Source organism: Lynx canadensis, chromosome D2 (assembly GCF_007474595.2).
Source record: "Lynx canadensis isolate LIC74 chromosome D2, mLynCan4.pri.v2, whole genome shotgun sequence".
NCBI classification, from domain to species: Eukaryota; Metazoa; Chordata; class Mammalia; order Carnivora; family Felidae; genus Lynx; species Lynx canadensis.
Window position 1 is genome coordinate 83,745,765 of NC_044313.2, and position 19,090 is coordinate 83,764,854.

The 19,090-nt window shown below is 39.1% G+C and overlaps 1 protein-coding gene across 1 annotated transcript in view; it reads right to left on the reverse strand.

The window, feature by feature from the left end:
* The window catches only part of PCDH15 (protocadherin related 15), a 786,947-nt gene that overhangs the window by 507,479 nt on the left and 260,378 nt on the right, over positions 1-19,090 (reverse strand). Inside the window, 1 exon segment of the mRNA XM_032595259.1 lies at positions 11,583-11,743. Coding sequence (XP_032451150.1) covers positions 11,583-11,743 — 161 coding nt within the window.

Below are 19,090 nucleotides of genomic sequence, written 5' to 3' on the forward strand. Positions count from 1 at the left end.
AAAAGCTCCATGGAAAAAAATCCCACTAATAAAAACTTTCCAGAGCAACTTTCCCCTAAGAAACACTAAAATGAATTCTACCCTAGTGACCATAATATGGAGCTTTGGCATTGTTAGTAGGGTCAACCCCTGACTGTGGGCTCTGTTTTGCTATTCAGAGCATCCCTACATTTTTTGTGATGATTCATTATACTCACGAAATAAACAACACAAAGACTTTTGGCAACAATCTAAGTAACTGCACGTCAGGAAACTAATCGGATGCAGGATAAGCTGTATTATATCAGAAAAAAGAAAAAAGACTTCAAAACACAGACTGTAATAAGAGACAGAGAAAGACATTAATAATGATAATGAGGTCAGTACAACACGAGGATATGACATTTGTAAACATTTATGCACACAACATAAGAGCACCTAAATTTATAAAGTAAATATTAACAGACATAAAGGGAAAAATAGACAGCAATACAATAATGGTAGGGGACTTTAATGCCCCACTTACATCGATGCATAGATCATTCAGACAGAGAATCATTAAGGAAATATCGGCCTTGAACGACCCATTAGACCAGATGGACTTACACACATACAGAATCTTCTATTCAAGAGCAACAGAATATACTTCTTCTCAAGTGCACAGGGAACTTTCTCCAAGATAGATCACATGGTAAGCCATAAAACGAGCCTTAATAAATTTAAGAATATTGAAACTGTATCGTGTCCTTTCCAACCACAACGGTATAAAACTAAAAATCAATTATAAGAAGAAAACTAGAAAATTCATATACAGTGGAGATTAAACTACATGCAGCTGAAAACCCAATGGACCAAAGAAAAAAATGAAAAGAGAAATAAAAAAAAAATACCTTGAGACAATTGAAAGTAGAAATACAATGTACCAAAACTGACGAGATACAGCAAAAGCAGTGCTAAAAGGGAAGTTCATAAATGCCTACATCAAAAGATAAGAAAAATCTCAAATAAATGATCTAACTTTACATCTAAATGAACTAGAAAAAGAAGAGCAAATGAAATCCAAAGTTAGTAGAAGAGAGAAAATAACAAATTTCGGATTGGAAATAAATGAAATAGAGACTAAAAGACAACAGAAAAGAGCAAAGAAACTAAACAGCTTTCTTCGAAAAGAGTAACAAAATTGAGCCACCTTGAGCTTGACTCACCAATGGGGAAAAAAACAAAAGCAAAAAAGAGGATTCAAATAAACACAATTAGAAACAAGAGAAAATTCTGAAAGCAGCTAGGGATAAACATGCTCTAACATGTTTTAGGGAGACCTATAGGACTCGTGACTGATCTCTCTACTGAAACTTGGCAGGCCAGAAAAGAATGGCAGGAGATCTTCAATGTGATGAGCAGAAAACATATGCAGCCAAGAATCCTTTATCCAGCAAATCTGTCATTTAGAATAGAAGGAGAGAAAAAGGTCTTCCCAAACAAACAAAAACTGAAGGAATTCGTTACCACTAAACCAGCCCTGCAAGAGATCCTAAGGGGGATCCTGTGAGACGAAGTATCAGAGACATCGCTACAAGCATGAAACCTACGGACATCACAATGACTCTAAACCCGTATCTTTCTATAATAACACTGAATATAAATGGATTAAATGCGTCAACCAAAAGACATAGGGTATCAGAATGGATAAAAAAACAAGACCCATCTATTTGCTGTCTACAAGAGACTCATTTTAGACCTGAGGACACCTACAGATTGAAAGTGAAGGGATGGAGTACCATTTATCATGCTACTGGAAGTCAAAAGAAAGCTGGAGTAGCCATACTTATATCAGACAAACTAGACTTTAAATTAAAGGCTGTAACAAGATATGAAAAAGGACATTATATAATAGTTACAGGGTCTATCCATCAGGAAGAGCTAACAATTATAAATGTCTATGCGCCGAATATGGGAGCCCCCAAATATATACAACAATTACTCACAAACATAAGCAACCTTATTGATAAGAATGTGGTAATTGCAGGGGACTTGAATACTCCACTTACAACAATGGATAGATCATCTAGACACACGGTCAATAAAGAAACAAGGGCCCTGAATGATACATTGGATCAGATGGACTTGACAGTTATATTTAGAACTCTGCATCCCAAAGCAATAGAATATACTTTCTCCTCGAGTGCACATGGAACATTCTCCAAAATAGATCACATACTGGGTCACAAAACAGCCCTTCATAAGTATACAAGAATTGAGATCATACCATGCACACTTTCAGACCACAATGCTATGAAGCTTGAAATCAACCACAGGAAAAAGTCTGGAAAACCTCCAAAGGCATGGAGGTTAAAGAACACCCTACTAAAGAATGAATGTGTCATCCAGGCAATTAGAGAAGATTAAAAAATATATGGAAACAAACGAAAATGAAAATACAATAATCCAAATGCTTTGGGATGCAGCAAAGGCATTCCTGATGAAAATACATTGCAATCCAGGCCTATATCAAGAAACAAGAAAAATCCCAAATACAAAATCTAACAGCACACCTAAAGGAAATAGAAGCAGAACAGCAAAGACACCCTAAACCAGCAGAAGAAGAGAAATAACAAAGATCAGACCAGAAATAAACAATATAGAATCTAAAAAAACTGTAGAGAAGATCAATGAAACCAAGAGTTGATTTTTTGAAAAAATAAACAAAATTGATAAACCTCTAGCCAGGCTTCTCAAAAAGAAAAGGGAGATGACCCAAATAGATAAAATCATGAATGAAAATAGAATGAATACAACCAATCCCTCAGAAACACAAGCAATTATCAGGGAGTACTATGAAAAATTATATGCCAACAAACTGGACAACCTGGAAGAAATGGACAAATTCCTAAACACCCACACACTTCCAAAACTCAATAAGGAGGAAATGGAAAGCTTGAATAGACCCATAACCAGTGAAGAAATTGAATCAGTTATCAAAAACCTCCCAACAAATAAGAGTCCAGGACCAGATGGCTTCCCAGGGGAGTTCTACCAGACATTTAAAGCAGAGATAATACCTATCCTTATCAAGCTATTCCAAAAAATAGAAAGGGAAGGAAAACTTCCAGACTCATTCTATGAAGAGACTCATTACCAGACAGAGACCCAGTAAAAAAAGAGAACTACAGGCCAATATCCCTGATGAATATGGATGCAAACATTCTCAATAAGATACTAGCAAATCAAATTCAACAGCATATAAAAAGAATTATTTACCATGATCAAGTGGGATTCATTCCTGGGCTGCAGGACTGGTTCAACATTCGCAAATCAATCAATGTGATACATCACATTAATAAAAGAAAAGATAAGAACCATATGATCCTGCCAACCGATGCAGAAAAAGCATTTGACAAAAGTCAGCATCCTTTCTTAATGAAAACCCTCGAGAAAGTCAGGATAGAAGGAACATACTTAAACATCATAAAAGCCATTTATGAAAAGCCCACAGCAAACATCATCCTCAATGGGGAAAAACAGAACTTTTTCCCTGAGATCAGGAACACGACAGGGATGCCCACTCTCACCGCTGTTGTTTAACATAGTGTTGGAAGTTCTAGCATCAGCAATCAGACAACAAAAGGAAATCAAAGGCATCAAAATTGGCAAAGATGAGTTAAGCTTTCACTTTTTGCAGATGACATGATATTGTACATGGAAAATCCATCCGATAGACTCCACCAAAAGTCTGCTAGAACTGATACATGAATTCGGCAAAGTTGCAGAATACAAAATCAATGTACAGAAATCAGTTGCATTCCTATACACTAAAAATGAAGCAACAGAAAGACAAATAAAGAAACTGATCCCATTCACAATTGCACCAAGAAGCATAAAATACCTAGGAATAAATCTAACCAAAGATGTGAAAGATCTGAATGCTGAAACCTATAGAAAGCTTATGAAGGAAATTGAAGAAGATATAAAGAAACAGAAAAACATTCCATGCTCATGGGTTGGAAGAATAAGTATTGTCAAAATGTTAATACTATCCAAAGCTATCTACACATTCAATGCAATCCCAATCAAAATTGCACCAGCATTCTTCTCGAAACTAGAACAAGCAATCCTAAAATTCATATGGAACCACAAAAGGCCCCAAATAGCCAAAGTAATTTTGAAGAAGAAGACCAAAGCAGGAGGCATCACAATCCCAGACGTTAGCCTCTACTACAAAGCTGTCATCATCAAGACAGCATGGTATTGGCACAAAAACAGACCAATGGAATAGAATAGAAACCCCAGAACTAGACCCACAAAAGTATGGCCAACTAATCTTTGACAAAGCAGGAAAGAATATCCAATGGAAAAAAGACAGTCTCTTTAACAAATGGTGCTGGGAGAACTGGACAGCAACATGCAGAAGGTTGAAACTAGACCACTTTCTGACACCATTCACAAAAATAAACTCAAAATGGATAAAGGACCTGAATGTGAGACAGAAAACCATCAAAACCCTAGAGGAGAAAACAGGAAAAGACCTCTCTGACCTCAGCCATAGCAATTTCTTACTTGACACATCCCCGAAGACAAGGGAATTAAAAGCAAAAATGAACTACTGGGAACTCATGAAGATAAAAAGCTTCTGCACAGCAAAGGAAACAATCAACAAAACTAAAAGGCAACCAACGGAATGGGAAAAGATATTTGCAAATGACATATCGGACAAAGGGCTGGTATCCAAAATCTATAAAGAGCTCACCAAACTCCACACCCGAAAAACAAATAATCCAGTGAAGAAATGGGCAGAAAACATAAATAGACACTTCTCTAAAGAAGACATCTGGACGGCCAACAGGCACATGAAAAGATGCTCAACATCACTCCTCATCAGGGAAATACAAATCAAAACCACACTCAGATATCACCTCACGCCAGTCAGAGTGGCCAAACTGAATAAATCAGGAGACTATAGATGCTGGAGAGGATGTGGAGAAACGGGAACCCTCTTGCACTGTTGGTGGGAATGCAAATTGGTGCAGCCGCTCTGGAGAACAGTGTGGAGGTGCTTCAAAAAATTAAAAATAGACCTACCCTATGACCCAGCAATAGCACTGCTAGGAATTTACCCAAGGGATACAGGAGTGCTGATGCATAGGGGCACTTTTACCCCAAAGTTTATAGCAGCACTCTCAACAATAGCCAAATTATGGAAAGAGCCTAAATGTCCATCAACTGATGAATGGATAAAGAAATTGTGGTTTGGGGCGCCTGGGTGGTTCAGTCGGTTAAGCGGCCGACTTCGGCTCAGGTCATGATCTCACGGTCCGTGGGTTCAAGCCCCGCGTCGGGCTCTGTGCTGACAGCTCAGAGCCTGGAGCCTGTTTCATATTCTGTGTCTCCCTCTCTCTGACCCTCCCCTGTTCATGCTCTGTCTCTCCCTGTCTCAAAAATAAAATAAAACATTAAAAAAATTTTTAAGAAATTGTGGTTTATATACACAATGGATTACTACGTGGCAATGAGAAAGAATGAAATATGGCCTTTTGTAGCAACATGGATGGAACTGGAGAGTGTTATGCTAAGTGAAATAAGCCATAGAGAGAAAGATATGTATGAAACTTAACAGAAACCTATGGGGGAGGAGAAGGAAAAAAAAGAAGTTGGAGTGGGAGAGAGCTAAAGCATAAGAGACTCTTAAAAACTGAGAACAAACTGAGGGTTGATTGGGGGAGAGGGAGGGGAGGGTGGGTGATGGGTATTGAAGAGGGCATCTTTTGGGATGAGCACTGGGTATTGTATGGAAACCAATTTGACAATGAATTTCATATATTAAAAAAATAGAAACAAGAAGACATTACATCTGATACCTCAAAGGATCAGAAGAGACTACTATGAATAATTATGTCTCAACAAATTGGGCAGACTGGAAGAAATGGACAAACTCCTAGAAATATACCATCTAACAGGACTGAATAATGAGGAAAGAGAAAATCTGAACAGAATGATTACTAGCATGGAAATAGAATCAGTCATCAAAACCCTCCCAACAAATAAAAGTCCAGGACCAGATGGCTTTTCTGGTCTATCCTACCAAGCATTCAAAGACAAATGGAGACCAATACATCTCAAACTCTTCCAAGATAGAAGAGGGCATTCTTTTAAACTCATTTTATGTGGCCAGCATTACCCTGATATCAAAACTGGACAAAGATATGGCAAGAAAAGAAAATCATCAATAACTTCCAACTTGATGTCCAAAATAGAAGACTGTTTTGAAAAAGAATCTCGATTTAGTCATCCAATGAAACACTATGCAGCAATTAAAAATGATTACATATACATTCATTCACATGGAAGGAAGTATATTACAAATCACATTAAAAAGCAGGCTGAAACATCATACCCAGTGTGATAGTATAAAGACACATGCCAACACATATATATGTTTGAAATACAGCAGGATAAATATTAAATATTTTCCTTAGATGGAAAATAATGTTTGCACATATGATTTTTATTTTCTGATATGTGACATAAGCTGATATTACTTTACTGTTAAATAAAATTAAAATTTCCAGTTGTGATTGGATTTGGACTGAAAACATGGGTTTACCACACTCCTTTACTAGCAGCAATAGTCTGCGCTTCACATAAAACAGATGGGCGCTGGGTTAAGAATTTTCAGAATAAACACCTTTAGACTTTGATGAATAAAGCCGTAAAAGCATCATGGCGTCAGAGAGAGCAATTCGCAAGAATTTAAAAAATTCAAAGACTAATATAGGACATAGTAAGCTGCATTGAAGCAAGAGCTTATACTGAGATTTATTTTTTCCGAGTCACATGGAGATCACTTCCTATTATGGAAAACGTGGCAGGCATCTAATGGCTCAGGAAAGCATTAGGACCATAGCCAGTTACTCTAGTGGGCTGCTATATGAAAGTATAGATATGAAAGTACAGCCAACAACTCCTTTTCTTGCTTCTGTTTACAATTACTGATTTTGAGATGTAAAACCCTCTAACAATTTAAGAGTAAAAAAAGTAGGAAGATGCTTTCCCGAGGAGAAACCTATAACCTGGGGTCTAGGTAACCTTGGTAATTAGTGAAACTCTTGAATTTGGTGGCAATTTATTCACGTGCAAATAAACTTTTTCTTGAGAAACGAGTCCATACATTTGATGGTAATCCTGACTAAGTGCTCTATCTCCCCAAAATGAAGACGTAATAACAAATCCATCAATGAAAGATTGATTTCAGCCTATCATTATTTCCTTGACTCATCAAAACTTAGTAACCAGTTGGGGCGCCTGGGTGGCTCAGTCGGTTAAGCGGCCGACTTCGGCTCAGATCATGATCTCACGGTCCATGAGTTCAAGCCCCGCGTCGGGCTCTGTGCTGACAGCTCGGAGCCTGGATCCTGCTTTGGATTCTGTGTCTCCCTCTCTCTCTGACCCTCCCCTGTTCATGCTCTGTCTCTCTATGTCTCAAAAATAAATAAACGTTAAAAAAAAAAATTTAAAAAAAAACAAAACTTAGTAATCAGCAATACAGTGAGCCTCCAAGGAAATAGTTCTTTTTGTTTTTTAAGTTTATTTATTTATTTTGGGGGGGGAGGGAGGAGAGGATTCAAAGCTACTAGCACAGAGCCTGATGTGGGGCTTGAACTCATAAACTGTGAGTCATAACCTGAGATGAAATGAAGTCTGTTGTTTAACCAGCTGAGACACACGGGTGCCCAAGAAAATATTTCTTTTTTTTTTTTTTTTTTTAAATTTTTTTTTCAACGTTTATTTATTTTTGGGACAGAGAGAGACAGAGCATGAATGGGGGAGGGGCAGAGAGAGAGGGAGACACAGAATCGGAAACAGGCTCCAGGCTCTGAGCCATCAGCCCAGAGCCCGACGCGGGGCTCGAACTCCCGGACCGCGAGATCGTGACCTGGCTGAAGTCGGACGCTTAACCAACTGCGCCACCCAGGCGCCCCGAAAATATTTCTTAATGACACAATTCATTTCTGATATATTATAAAGATTTGGCAGGGTTTTTTTTTTTTATATCAAACTATTCTTTTCCCCTTTCATGGTCACTCTTTAACTCGATGGCCCCCATTACCAGCCAGCATGTTGACACTACACAGTTACTCTTATTCTTACACTTCTTACTTCTTCCACATTTCTCTTTTTACTATGTTTACACTTAGACTTCTGATGCTTCGCTTAAATCCATCTCACACATTTATCCGAGAAGAATTACCTGACACCAAAGACCAATTGTTGGGCAGCATGGCGAACTAGTTAATTAGCTGCGTGGACTTAGACTCTCTTCACCTAAACACAGCACACTAGAGCAGCAGGCTAGTAAAATGTACAACAACAACAACATACAAGAAAAGAACAATCCAGCAAAAACCATGGAAAGCTAACATGAGATAGTAATCTTTTCTTTCTTTAAGAAAGACTTTCAAAAAGCAAAAGCCATAGGGGCACCTGGGTGGCTCAGTTGATTAAGTATCCGACTCCGGCTTAGGTCATGATCTCACAGTCAGTAGGTTTGAGTCCCACGTCGGGCTCTCTGGTGACAGCTTGGAGCTTGGAGCCTGCTTCCAGTTCTGCTTACTGGCACGCTCTCTGTCTCTCTCTCTCTCTCTCTCTGCCCCTACCCTGCTCATGCTCTGTCTCTCTCTCTCTCTCTCAAAAATAAATAAACGTTAATTTTTTTCTAAAGCAAAAGCCATCTATAATCTACAAGGTCCACAGAAAATAAAAAATGCAAAGAGGGCATGATATCAGAATACAATGAACACACTTAGCTTTGGAGACAAAAATAAATAAGCAAAATCACCCCATTGTTTTATTATTCTCATTTCACCACAGACAAGTGCTAAATGTTAAAGACTCATTGGGTCTAAATCTACTGCACAGATTATGGGAAAAAAAATTGAATTAGCAAAACTTTAAGAGTCCTTCCACCTCTAAAATCCAAAGATTCTGTAAAGCATCTGTAATCAGCAAACTCTAAAAAATACTACATTGAAAGTACATACTGTATTTAGTGAACCTAACCTTGACCTCATATGTACTATCATCATCTCTTTTACTTATTTCTTCCCATTATTTCAATGAATTTGTTTGCCAAGTTGCTAATACGTCGCACCTACGTGAGCATATGTTTTGCTTTTCGTTTATAGATTTTCCTCTGCAATATTCATTTCACACTTAATATTCTTTTTTTTTTTTTTTAATTTTTTTTTTCAATGTTTATTTATTTTTGGGACAGAGAGAGACAGAGCATGAACGAGGGAGGGGCAGAGAGAGAGGGAGACACAGAATCGGAAACAGGCTCCAGGCTCTGAGCCATCAGCCCAGAGCCTGACGCGGGGCTCGAACTCACGGACCGCGAGATCGTGACCTGGCTGAAGTCGGACGCTTAACCGACTGCGCCACCCAGGCGCCCCTTAATATTCTTTAGATGTTCTAATCTGCATCTTTAGATAATTTCGGTAAGTATCCACTGACAACACTTTAATTTAGGAAATATCTTGGCAAGTTTAACTTGACCATACTATTCCCAGTCCAAAGAACATTTTAAGTAGGTGGAAATTAGCTTTATTATTGTGTTTAAAAAATAAAAATAGCCTGGGGCACTTGGGCGGCTCATTTGGTTAAGCATCTGAATCCTGATTTTAGCTCAGGTAATGATCTCACAGTTCATGGGATTGAGCCCCACATTGGGCTGTGTACTGAGAGTATGGATCCTGTTTGGGATTCTCTCTCTCTGCCCCTCCCCTGCTTGTGTTTCTCTCTCTCTCTCTCTCTCGCTTGCTCTGTCTCTCAAAAATAAATAAATAAACCAAAAATCAGCCCAGATGAATACATAAACTGTATTCATTCACATTTTTTGCAATTATTACTTTCAAGTCAAACAATTTTAAGTGTATTCCCATGGTACTGTTTCAGTTGAGCCAATGTCCAATAAATGCTGCCCTTATTAGAAATAAAAAATAATACTAGGGAAGCAGATACTTTTTTTTGAAGGTAAAGGCAATCTTTAGTAAGTAATTAAAATTATGTTTTAGGTTGGAGACAAACACCATTTATTTATACTGAAGTATATCCTTTGTCTCTACTCATCCACTCTAGAACTTGTGCTTTTAATATCACATGAAAAAATGGTGTCAAAAAGAAAGTAATTTGCCAGTAAACTAGTAAATTATTATACTTAGGTAGTAGGTGATTTTAAGAAAAGGAAACAGTATAAAATAACAGTGGTCTAGATGAGTATTCTATAATTCTCCTAACAGGTTACATAATGAAATCCATGTGACGTGGATGTGAATGCCCCTCATGAAGGCCAGGAAAGGGAGCCTGTATGGTCGCAGCTGGGGGCACTGGTGCAGCCTGGGTGCCCTTATCCACACTACTTTCACCAAAGTTATGACTTAGGACATAAATTAAGCTACGATAAGAGATAATAATGTTTCCCATTCCATTTTATACTCTCATAGCCGCCCGGCCAAAATTGTAAAGTGTGGGGTATAAACAGCAGTCAGTAGGGGGTGGTGGGGGACCGGGGACAGCATCCAGGCTGACTTTTTCCCCCATGTTGAGCCTGACAGTGTCACTCATACTGTCCACTGCCACCTGTGCTTCACATCTGCTCAGTCAGCTGCGTGTGGGGCCCCCAAGTGGACAAAGACAACCCATCCTGTCCTATACCCTCCCACCCACCCCCTGACCGCAAAGCTCTAAGAGACTCCGAATTTTAGACATGAACTACGTCAGGGGTCATCCACTCCACACACCGTATTGTAGAGCGGATCATAAATCTGAGTGATGTAGGGAGATGATTCAGGTTCATTACGCTGAGGGTCTGACATTTGGATTTCATGACCTGGAAATTTGGGAGTACACACATGTTTAGATGTACTCCCAAGGTCCTGCACAATTACTGTCGTGCACGCCCGGCCACATGCACGCACACGCACACTCATCTCTGCACTCAACACTTAGAAGCCTACATAAATCTACCCAAGTCTTCCCACTTTTTTGGAAATGAGACATTCAGCAGCTTTAGTAGCTGAGCTATTCTTTATGACACAATACGTAGGTCAGGCTGCCTTACTGCTTAGGTCACAGCTGGACTGGCACATCGCCAGGAAACTCACGCTCACCTTCTTTTGATTTTTCCCCAGCCCTACATGCGCACAGCCACAAACCCATCCCTCACCCCGTGCTCACTCCTAGTGAGGGCAGCCCCTGTGCTCTTCCTGTCACTCTGCATCCTCAAGCAACACCTGCTGCACACCCACACTCTGCCGTGGGCCCTCGCTCTGCCTCCCCTGCTCTTCCAAAGTCACCACCCCTTAGTGTGAACATCTACCCTCCACGTGTTCCTGGGGGTCAGGGGGAAATACAATCATTCTCCCAGACCCAGATGGCCCCTCCCCTTCTTATTCTTCCTTCAAGGAGTTAAACAAATGTTTTTGTTGATAAGCACAGAAAAGAATCTCAAATCATATAAAGAAAGTCTGAGATCATCCTCAACAAACACATGCAGTGATGAAAACTATACTAAGGTTGTAACACAGGGACAAAAGGAAAAAAGAGTCACTAACGTCTCTATCCAGAACTCTGCCCGTGCTGTTCAGGAAGAGCATTTGCTTGACGGGGTCCAGCAACACCCAGTAATCCACGTTGTCCTTTAAGGAAAGTTCGATGGTGGGGTCTGGTCCTCCCGCAGTCCCTTTGATCAGCATGTTATCCACCAGAATCGTACCTGCGGGCCAGAGACAGTTATTTGAAGACACATCCTACTTGTACAGCATCTTTAACACGATCATACGCTTAAATGCCAGCTGACCGGCAAGTCTGTTTTAAAGCAAAAAACATCCAACGTAACATCTGGCATGATACAGAAGACGTCCTGTTTCAAAAGGGTGAAAATCACCTTTATTCCACTATTTATAAACGATGTTTCTTTGGAGATGAGGGTGGCAGCCAGAGATTCAGCCACTTGGTGAGTTTCATCATCTATTTCTTGTTTCCCTTTGGACAACTTAAACCTGCTCCCCTCCCTGTCCATCGCTTCTCACAGGAGTCATCACTGGGTTTCACCCTGAACAAAAGGAGGTCCTGAAGTAACAGAGGCTGATACCTCAGTTCACTCAGTAAGACTTCCGATATGAAAAGAGATGTCCTGAAAATAAGAGAAAGGAAGGAAAGGAAGAGATAAAGAAATAGCAGGGTCTCCCATGGTGAGAACTGCTTCTTTCTTCTTTCATCTTAGAGCAAATCCATAAAACATAAATCTCAATGTGAAAGTCAAAAGTAGTGTGCAGACCCACGACTGAGTCCATTCTTCTTTAAGACACGTCTGGGGTGCTTGACCAGAACAACACGCTAGTCCAATGTGGCATTGTGATGCTTGCTTTCTTATTATCCTTTCAGCAGGCTAAATTGTGGACATTTGTTGGATGAGTTGAAAAGACAGGACATCTCCAATCTTCCCTATTTTGTTAAAGATTCCATGCATTTTACAAGTTGGATGCAAACAGCACTAATGCAATTCAAATCCCATTCCGCACCCCCCCGCCCACACACATACGAACAATCCCTTTGCCAAAGAGTAGTGCACTATAGCTTAGGGCAATCATTTTCATCCCATCCATTTTATTAAAATTATGGCATCTAAAAAAGATATGGCTATGCAAATAAAAATGTACCCCCTGAAAAACATTAGAATAAATGGATTATCTACAGAACCCATTGCCTCAGGATAGCACACAATAATATATAGATAATCCATAAATATAAATCTAGCTTGAATAATAATGCAAAATGTGACAGCTGCATTTTCTTAAGGCCCAAATGTTATATCAGTGTATAGTTACAAATAAAGGGGGGGGGGTCTCTTTGGAAGATTTTCTCAGCAAATTAATAGTAATAATAACAATAGTAATAGCTATAATATTTCTTTATAACGTTATTATCAGTGAGTTTTACCTGCCTAGGGAATGTTGAAAGGAACAATCGTTCTTCTGTAACAATAAATCTGAATAATGATTAAACACACACACACAAATGCATGTCTAAGTGAAGATTATTTCCTTCTACTTTTTCCACATACTAGTACACATAGATATAAAAATTGAGTGAAAGTGATTCTTCTATTTTTTTTTCGGAAATGACAAATGACTAGCTACAGATAATACATCCAAAAGTACAGTCTGACAATGATGGCATTTTCTTTTCTTTTTTTTTAAGTTTATTTATCTTGAGCAAAAGAAAAGAGTGCTAGGGGTGGAGAGGCAGAGAGAGAGGGAGGGAGAAAATCCCAAGTAGGCTTTATGCTGTCAGCCTAGAGCACTACAAGGGGCTCGAATCCATGAACTGTGAGATCATGACCTGAGCGGAAATCAAGAGTCAGACACTCAAATGATTGAGCCACCCAGGGGTCCCAATGATGGCATTTTCTGACCTAGTAATATGTTCAAGACTCAAGTACATACTTATTCACAAATAATTCATACAACTAACGCTTAAAAATTATGTGGTAAGTACTTTCAATATTAGGGAAGTCAATGGGATTCTATTTTCTGTTTAAATAAAATAAAAATAGAGAGGGAGGCAAACCATAAGAGATACAATGGAGTATTACTCGGCAATCAAAAAGAATGTAATCGGGGCGCCTGGGTGGCGCAGTCGGTTAAGCGTCCGACTTCAGCCAGGTCACGATCTCGCGGTCCGTGAGTTCGAGCCCCGCGTCGGACTCTGGGCTGATGGCTCAGAGTCTGGAGCCTGCTTCCGATTCTGTGTCTCCCTCTCTCTCTGCCCCTCCCCCGTTCATGCTCGGTCTCTCTCTGTCCCAAAAATAAATAAACGTTGAAAAAAAAAAATTTAAAAAAAAAAAAACAACAAAAAGAATGTAATCTTGGCATTTGCAAAAACGTGGATGGAACTAGAGTGTATTATGCTAAGTGAAATCAGTCAGTCATAGAAAGACAAATATCATATGATTTCATACGTATGTGGAATTTAAGATACAAAACAGATGAATATAGGGGAAGGGAAGTAAAATTAATATAAAAACAGAGAGGGAGGCAAGTCATAAGAGACTCAAATACAGACAACAAACAGGGTTGCTGGAGGGCAGGTGGGTGAGGGATGGGCCAAATGGGTGATGGGTATTAAGGAGGGCACTTTTTGGGATGAACACTGGGTGTTACATGTACGTGATGAATCACTGGGTTCTACTCCATTTTTTTATTAATTGTTTTAAATCTTTATTTATTTTTGAGAGAGAGAGAGAGAGAATGAATGAATGAATGAATGAATGAATGAGTGGGGGAGGGGCAGAGACAGAGGGAGACACAGAATCCAAAGCAGGCTCCAGGCTCTGAGCTGTCAGCACAGAGCCCGACGCAGGGCTTGAATCCACAAACTGTGAGATCATGACCTGAGCTGAAGGTGGACACATAACCAACTGAGCCACCCAGGCACCCCTACTCCTGAAACTAATACTACACCGTATGTGAACTAACTTGGGTTTAGATAAATAAAAATAAATAAACAAAGGAATGTACAATAGCAGGTCAGCTAACAGGAGGTTTATGCCTTGACTCACCCATGCATCAGTGCAGGGGCAGCAGTGTCTGAAGGCACGGGGACACACCATGGGGACACGTGGAAGGATGGGGCAGTCAGCTCCCCTTTACGGTCCAAATGGGTTGTAAGCAGAGGAAGTGTAATCATTATGTTAATGACAATTCACACAGTGAAACTAAAACAACGTATCTGGACTTATACTTTATGTAATTTTTTTTTTTTAATTTTCATGGAGAAAATCTAACTGTTTTCTTGCTTCCTTGTCAGCTCTGTGGCTTTGGTGACTGGGACTCAGCAGTAACTGGTCCTAGTGCTGGTATGGTGACAGAGGAAGAGCTTCTCTTCTCTTTCACCAGAATATGCCTTCATGTTGCCAAAATCTCTCAATACTTTCACAAGCCATGTTACCTTACAGCAAAAGTTTGGAGAACCAGAGAGAATGGAGCATGGCTGAAGGAGGCATGACACAAAGGGCAATATTTTTCAAAAGAAGAAGGAGGAGGATGAGGATGAGGACCAGGAGGAGGAGGAGGAGGAGGAGGAGGAGGAGAAGGAAGGGGAAGAAAGAAAGAGGAAGCAGAAGAAGGAGGAGGGAGAGAAAGAAAGAATGAATGAATCAGGAAGGAGGAGGAGGAGGGGTGGGAGAGGGGAGGAGGAGGAAGAAGGAGGAGGAAGAAGAATGTAGGTGTTCCTTCTGGTTTTCCCATAGAGCCCCGTCTTCCACCTCCTCCCAGTAGAGCAGGGGACTTGTGTCCCAGGGTCATGGAGGGTCTGTCTGCAACCTGGTGGTGGGGACTACTCTTGCCACAGGTCAGGGTGTGAGCCTGGGCATCTGGGTACTGAGACAAGGCTGGCCAACAGCTGTCCGGCAGGAAATCTGGGCATTTGGGGAGAGCATGGTAACTTTGCCTCCTCTCTTGTTCTGCAAGCTTCCACCTTTTCCAGTAAAACTTGCCATTTAACCCCTCCTCCCGTGTGATGCTGAAAATCTATTCCTACCCCTGACTCCATTTGGAATATAAAGACACAGATACATGAAAAAGAAAAGGGTGGGATACATAATGCAGCACTGATTAAGGAAGCTGGATGGCTCTATTACCAGAGAGCAGACCAGAACAAAGGCTATTATTACAGGTGATGAGACATACTGCATCAAAGTAGAGGCATCCATTGATCAACAGGTGTTAACCTGAAGAGATCTGTCTTGAAGAATATGTTAGGACCCAAGACAGGCTCCTCTTCTGTGAAATTTTCCTTTTGCCATAATAATAACAATAATAATAATAATAATAATAATAATAATAAACAGTTGCAATCAGGAAAAAGGAATTAAACTTAGTTTGATATTCATGTCACAGAAGTTAAGACAGCCTGCCCTGGAAGTGACAGAATCCAGTCCTGGGTCCACCACTTACCAACTGTGTGAAGGTGGCTGGATTACTTAACCCCACTCACCTTCAATTTCTCTTTTTATAAAATCAGGACAAAAGCAGGACAGATAGTTCTATAATGCTGTACGTACGTAACTGAAAGACACATGTATTCTTGTATCCAGAGCACTAACAGAAACCAAAGTAGTCGAAAATCAATAAAAACACTAGAACAGTTAAATACTTAATGATGTTTTCACAAAACATCATGGCCTATGTTTGCCAACATTAAACCCTGGGGTCTGTGTTCCTTCCTTCAAAAAGTAGGTATTGAGGGTGATTTGCTACCAGGTGGAGACCTTTTTCATCCAAAGTAGAAACTTGGTTGGGTGTTTAGCTTTCTTCATGAGTCCATTATTCTAATTCAGAAAAAATAACTCTGCAGTCCCTTCATCTATATCTATAACTTCTCCAAGCAGACATATCTATCAGGTATAGATGCTAATTCAGGTTCTACTTGTACTAAATAAAGGGACTGCAGATTTTCAGCTTTGTTCTTAAGATCTTCTCACAAGTCTTTCTTCTTAAGTATGGAAAAAGCTTGTCCAGAATATTTCAAAACATAAACATACTATAAAGTAACTTATGCATCAATACAATTTCCTTGTTACACCAATGCCATTCACTATTTACTGATGTGCATAATATAAGTGCATCAAAGAAAAGCCTGTTGGGTTCCTGGATGACTGAGCCGGATAATACATGCAAAGCACTGATTGCTATCCCTCGAACAGAAGAAGGACTTGAGCATTTGTAATTATGGTTACTACTGTTGATGCCATTAACACCATTTTGAAAGAGAAATGACCCGAAGCTAAAGCAAAGTGATTTATTTTCCGTCCCAGTGTTCTTTACTAACCAAGTCTACTGTTCATTTCACAAAGCTAGGATTATCATGTTTGGTCAACACACAGACATGGCGGCAGTCTGGAAGAATTTTTATGGACTCTGAAGATTTGAGTCTCAAATAATTATTCTGGGAAGTTAGAAGGTAGAAAGAGAATCCTTTCTGTAGATAAAAGTGTAGACAGAACCTCTTGATCCAACTGATGGGCAATGTGTTTGGGCCTACTATTTTGAGGGAGTGGTACCCACTCTTTCCACGTACTAACTGCAGACAATTCTGATTTTTTCTCATAGGAACTCAGATTAGATTTGATGGCAAAAAAAGGTCTTACTTCACAAATTCATACTAATAGTGATCTTTAGACTGAACACTATTTTCCTATCCCCAGAACATGTTTAACTTGATAGGAACTAAAATCGAACACACCCGTATTATAGTAACAAAATATATATTTATATTATATTCATATATATTTACATTATCAGATTTTGTATATTATATATCATTTTATATTATTTTATATTACATTATTCATATCGTATTATATATTATATGTAATTATACATATTAAATATATAATATTTATATATTATTTTATATCACTTTATATATCATTTTATAGTGTATTATATATCATATCTATATTTATATTAACTACATATATTTATCTATACTTTATATAGCATAAATAAAATTTGGATAGTTAATGTTTTTCCTGTGAAAGTCATTTGCTTCTTTAAATAGGCAGTTATAACACAAGTGAATTACTCTCTAAAAATGCCACGGGGGTGGCAGTGGGAGGGGGTCCATTGCCTTTCTAATTAACCTAATTCAATGAAGCTGAAAAAGTAAGTTCTACAGGGAGACAGAATAATTGCCTGTTTGGGTTCATTCCAAACATTAAAATAAAGAAAATCACTCTGTGCACAGAAACCACTTGTTGCTATGAAACAATTAATTATTCAAGATATATAACCAATATGGGTTGTATAAAATCTCTTGCAACAATCTTTGCCAGTTTAAGCCAATTGGAAGAATGCTCAGCTACATGATCTACCTGGAAGAATCCATTGCATGTTACTCCCTGCAAATGAAAACATAAACAAAGCTCCCAAATACGTATTATTTGATCAAAACAAATTTGAAAATGGGGCACCTGGGTGGCTCAGCTGGTTAGGCATCTGACTCTTATTTCAGTTGAGGTCATGATCTCATGGTTTGTGGGTTCAAGCCCTGGGTCAGGCTCTGCACTGACAGCATAAAGCCTGCTTGGGATTCTCTGTCTCTCTCTGTCTCTCTCTCTCTCTCTGTCTCTCTCTCTCTCTCTGTCTCTCTCTCTCTCTCTCTCTCTCTCTCTCTATATATATATATATATATCCTTCCCTCTCTCTCTCTCTCAAAAAAAAAAAAAAAGGAAAAGAGGAAAATGAAAATGTAGCTATCTGTAGTTTTTCAGTGAGGTTAACCAGTAAGCATGCCCATGATATAGTTGTTATTGAGTAAAATCTAGATTACAAGATTCACAGGCTAAGGGAGTTTCTTCTCATGCTCAAATCTGCTTCTTTGTCAAGACTTTCTAGGACTTTCCTGGAAGTAGTCTGTCTACTTTGATTTTTTTCACACTTCTCAGTTTACGGTTCTATAAAGTATACATTTCAGCTAAGAATATGTTCTTATAGCTAGATAGCTACTTGATAAACTCCTTTAGGGAAAGAAACATGAGTATTCAACAACTTCATACAAAACATAGATTTTGATTGGGCTAGGATTTGTATATTAAGGATATATTAACCACACACAGTATATGCTAAAGATCGAAAATGATACCAATCAAGTCAACAGCGGTTAAACTTACAAAATTACAAGTACACTGCTTTGCAAAGTGACATCGGTCTTTTAATTTATATTTTATTCACCTCAAAAGAACAAACCATTGCCAAATGGGCAGCTTTGTTCAAGTGCACTTCACTCACATTACTTGAGGGACAAGACCTTTTACTTACATGTGATTCTTATTTCATAATGGTCAATAGTGATCCCACAGGCACGGCATGGACATACAATTATAAATAAAACTTCAGGAATGAGATAGGTTTTTTTTCCTTCTTTCACTCTTTCCTTAGAAATTAATATGAATACCTGGCCCTCTAGACAATTGCTAGTATCTGCATTCTGTTGTGAATAAAGTATTAAGCAAATACATATGTATTATACATATTCGTGTAGAAGGTATGTTAGGCAG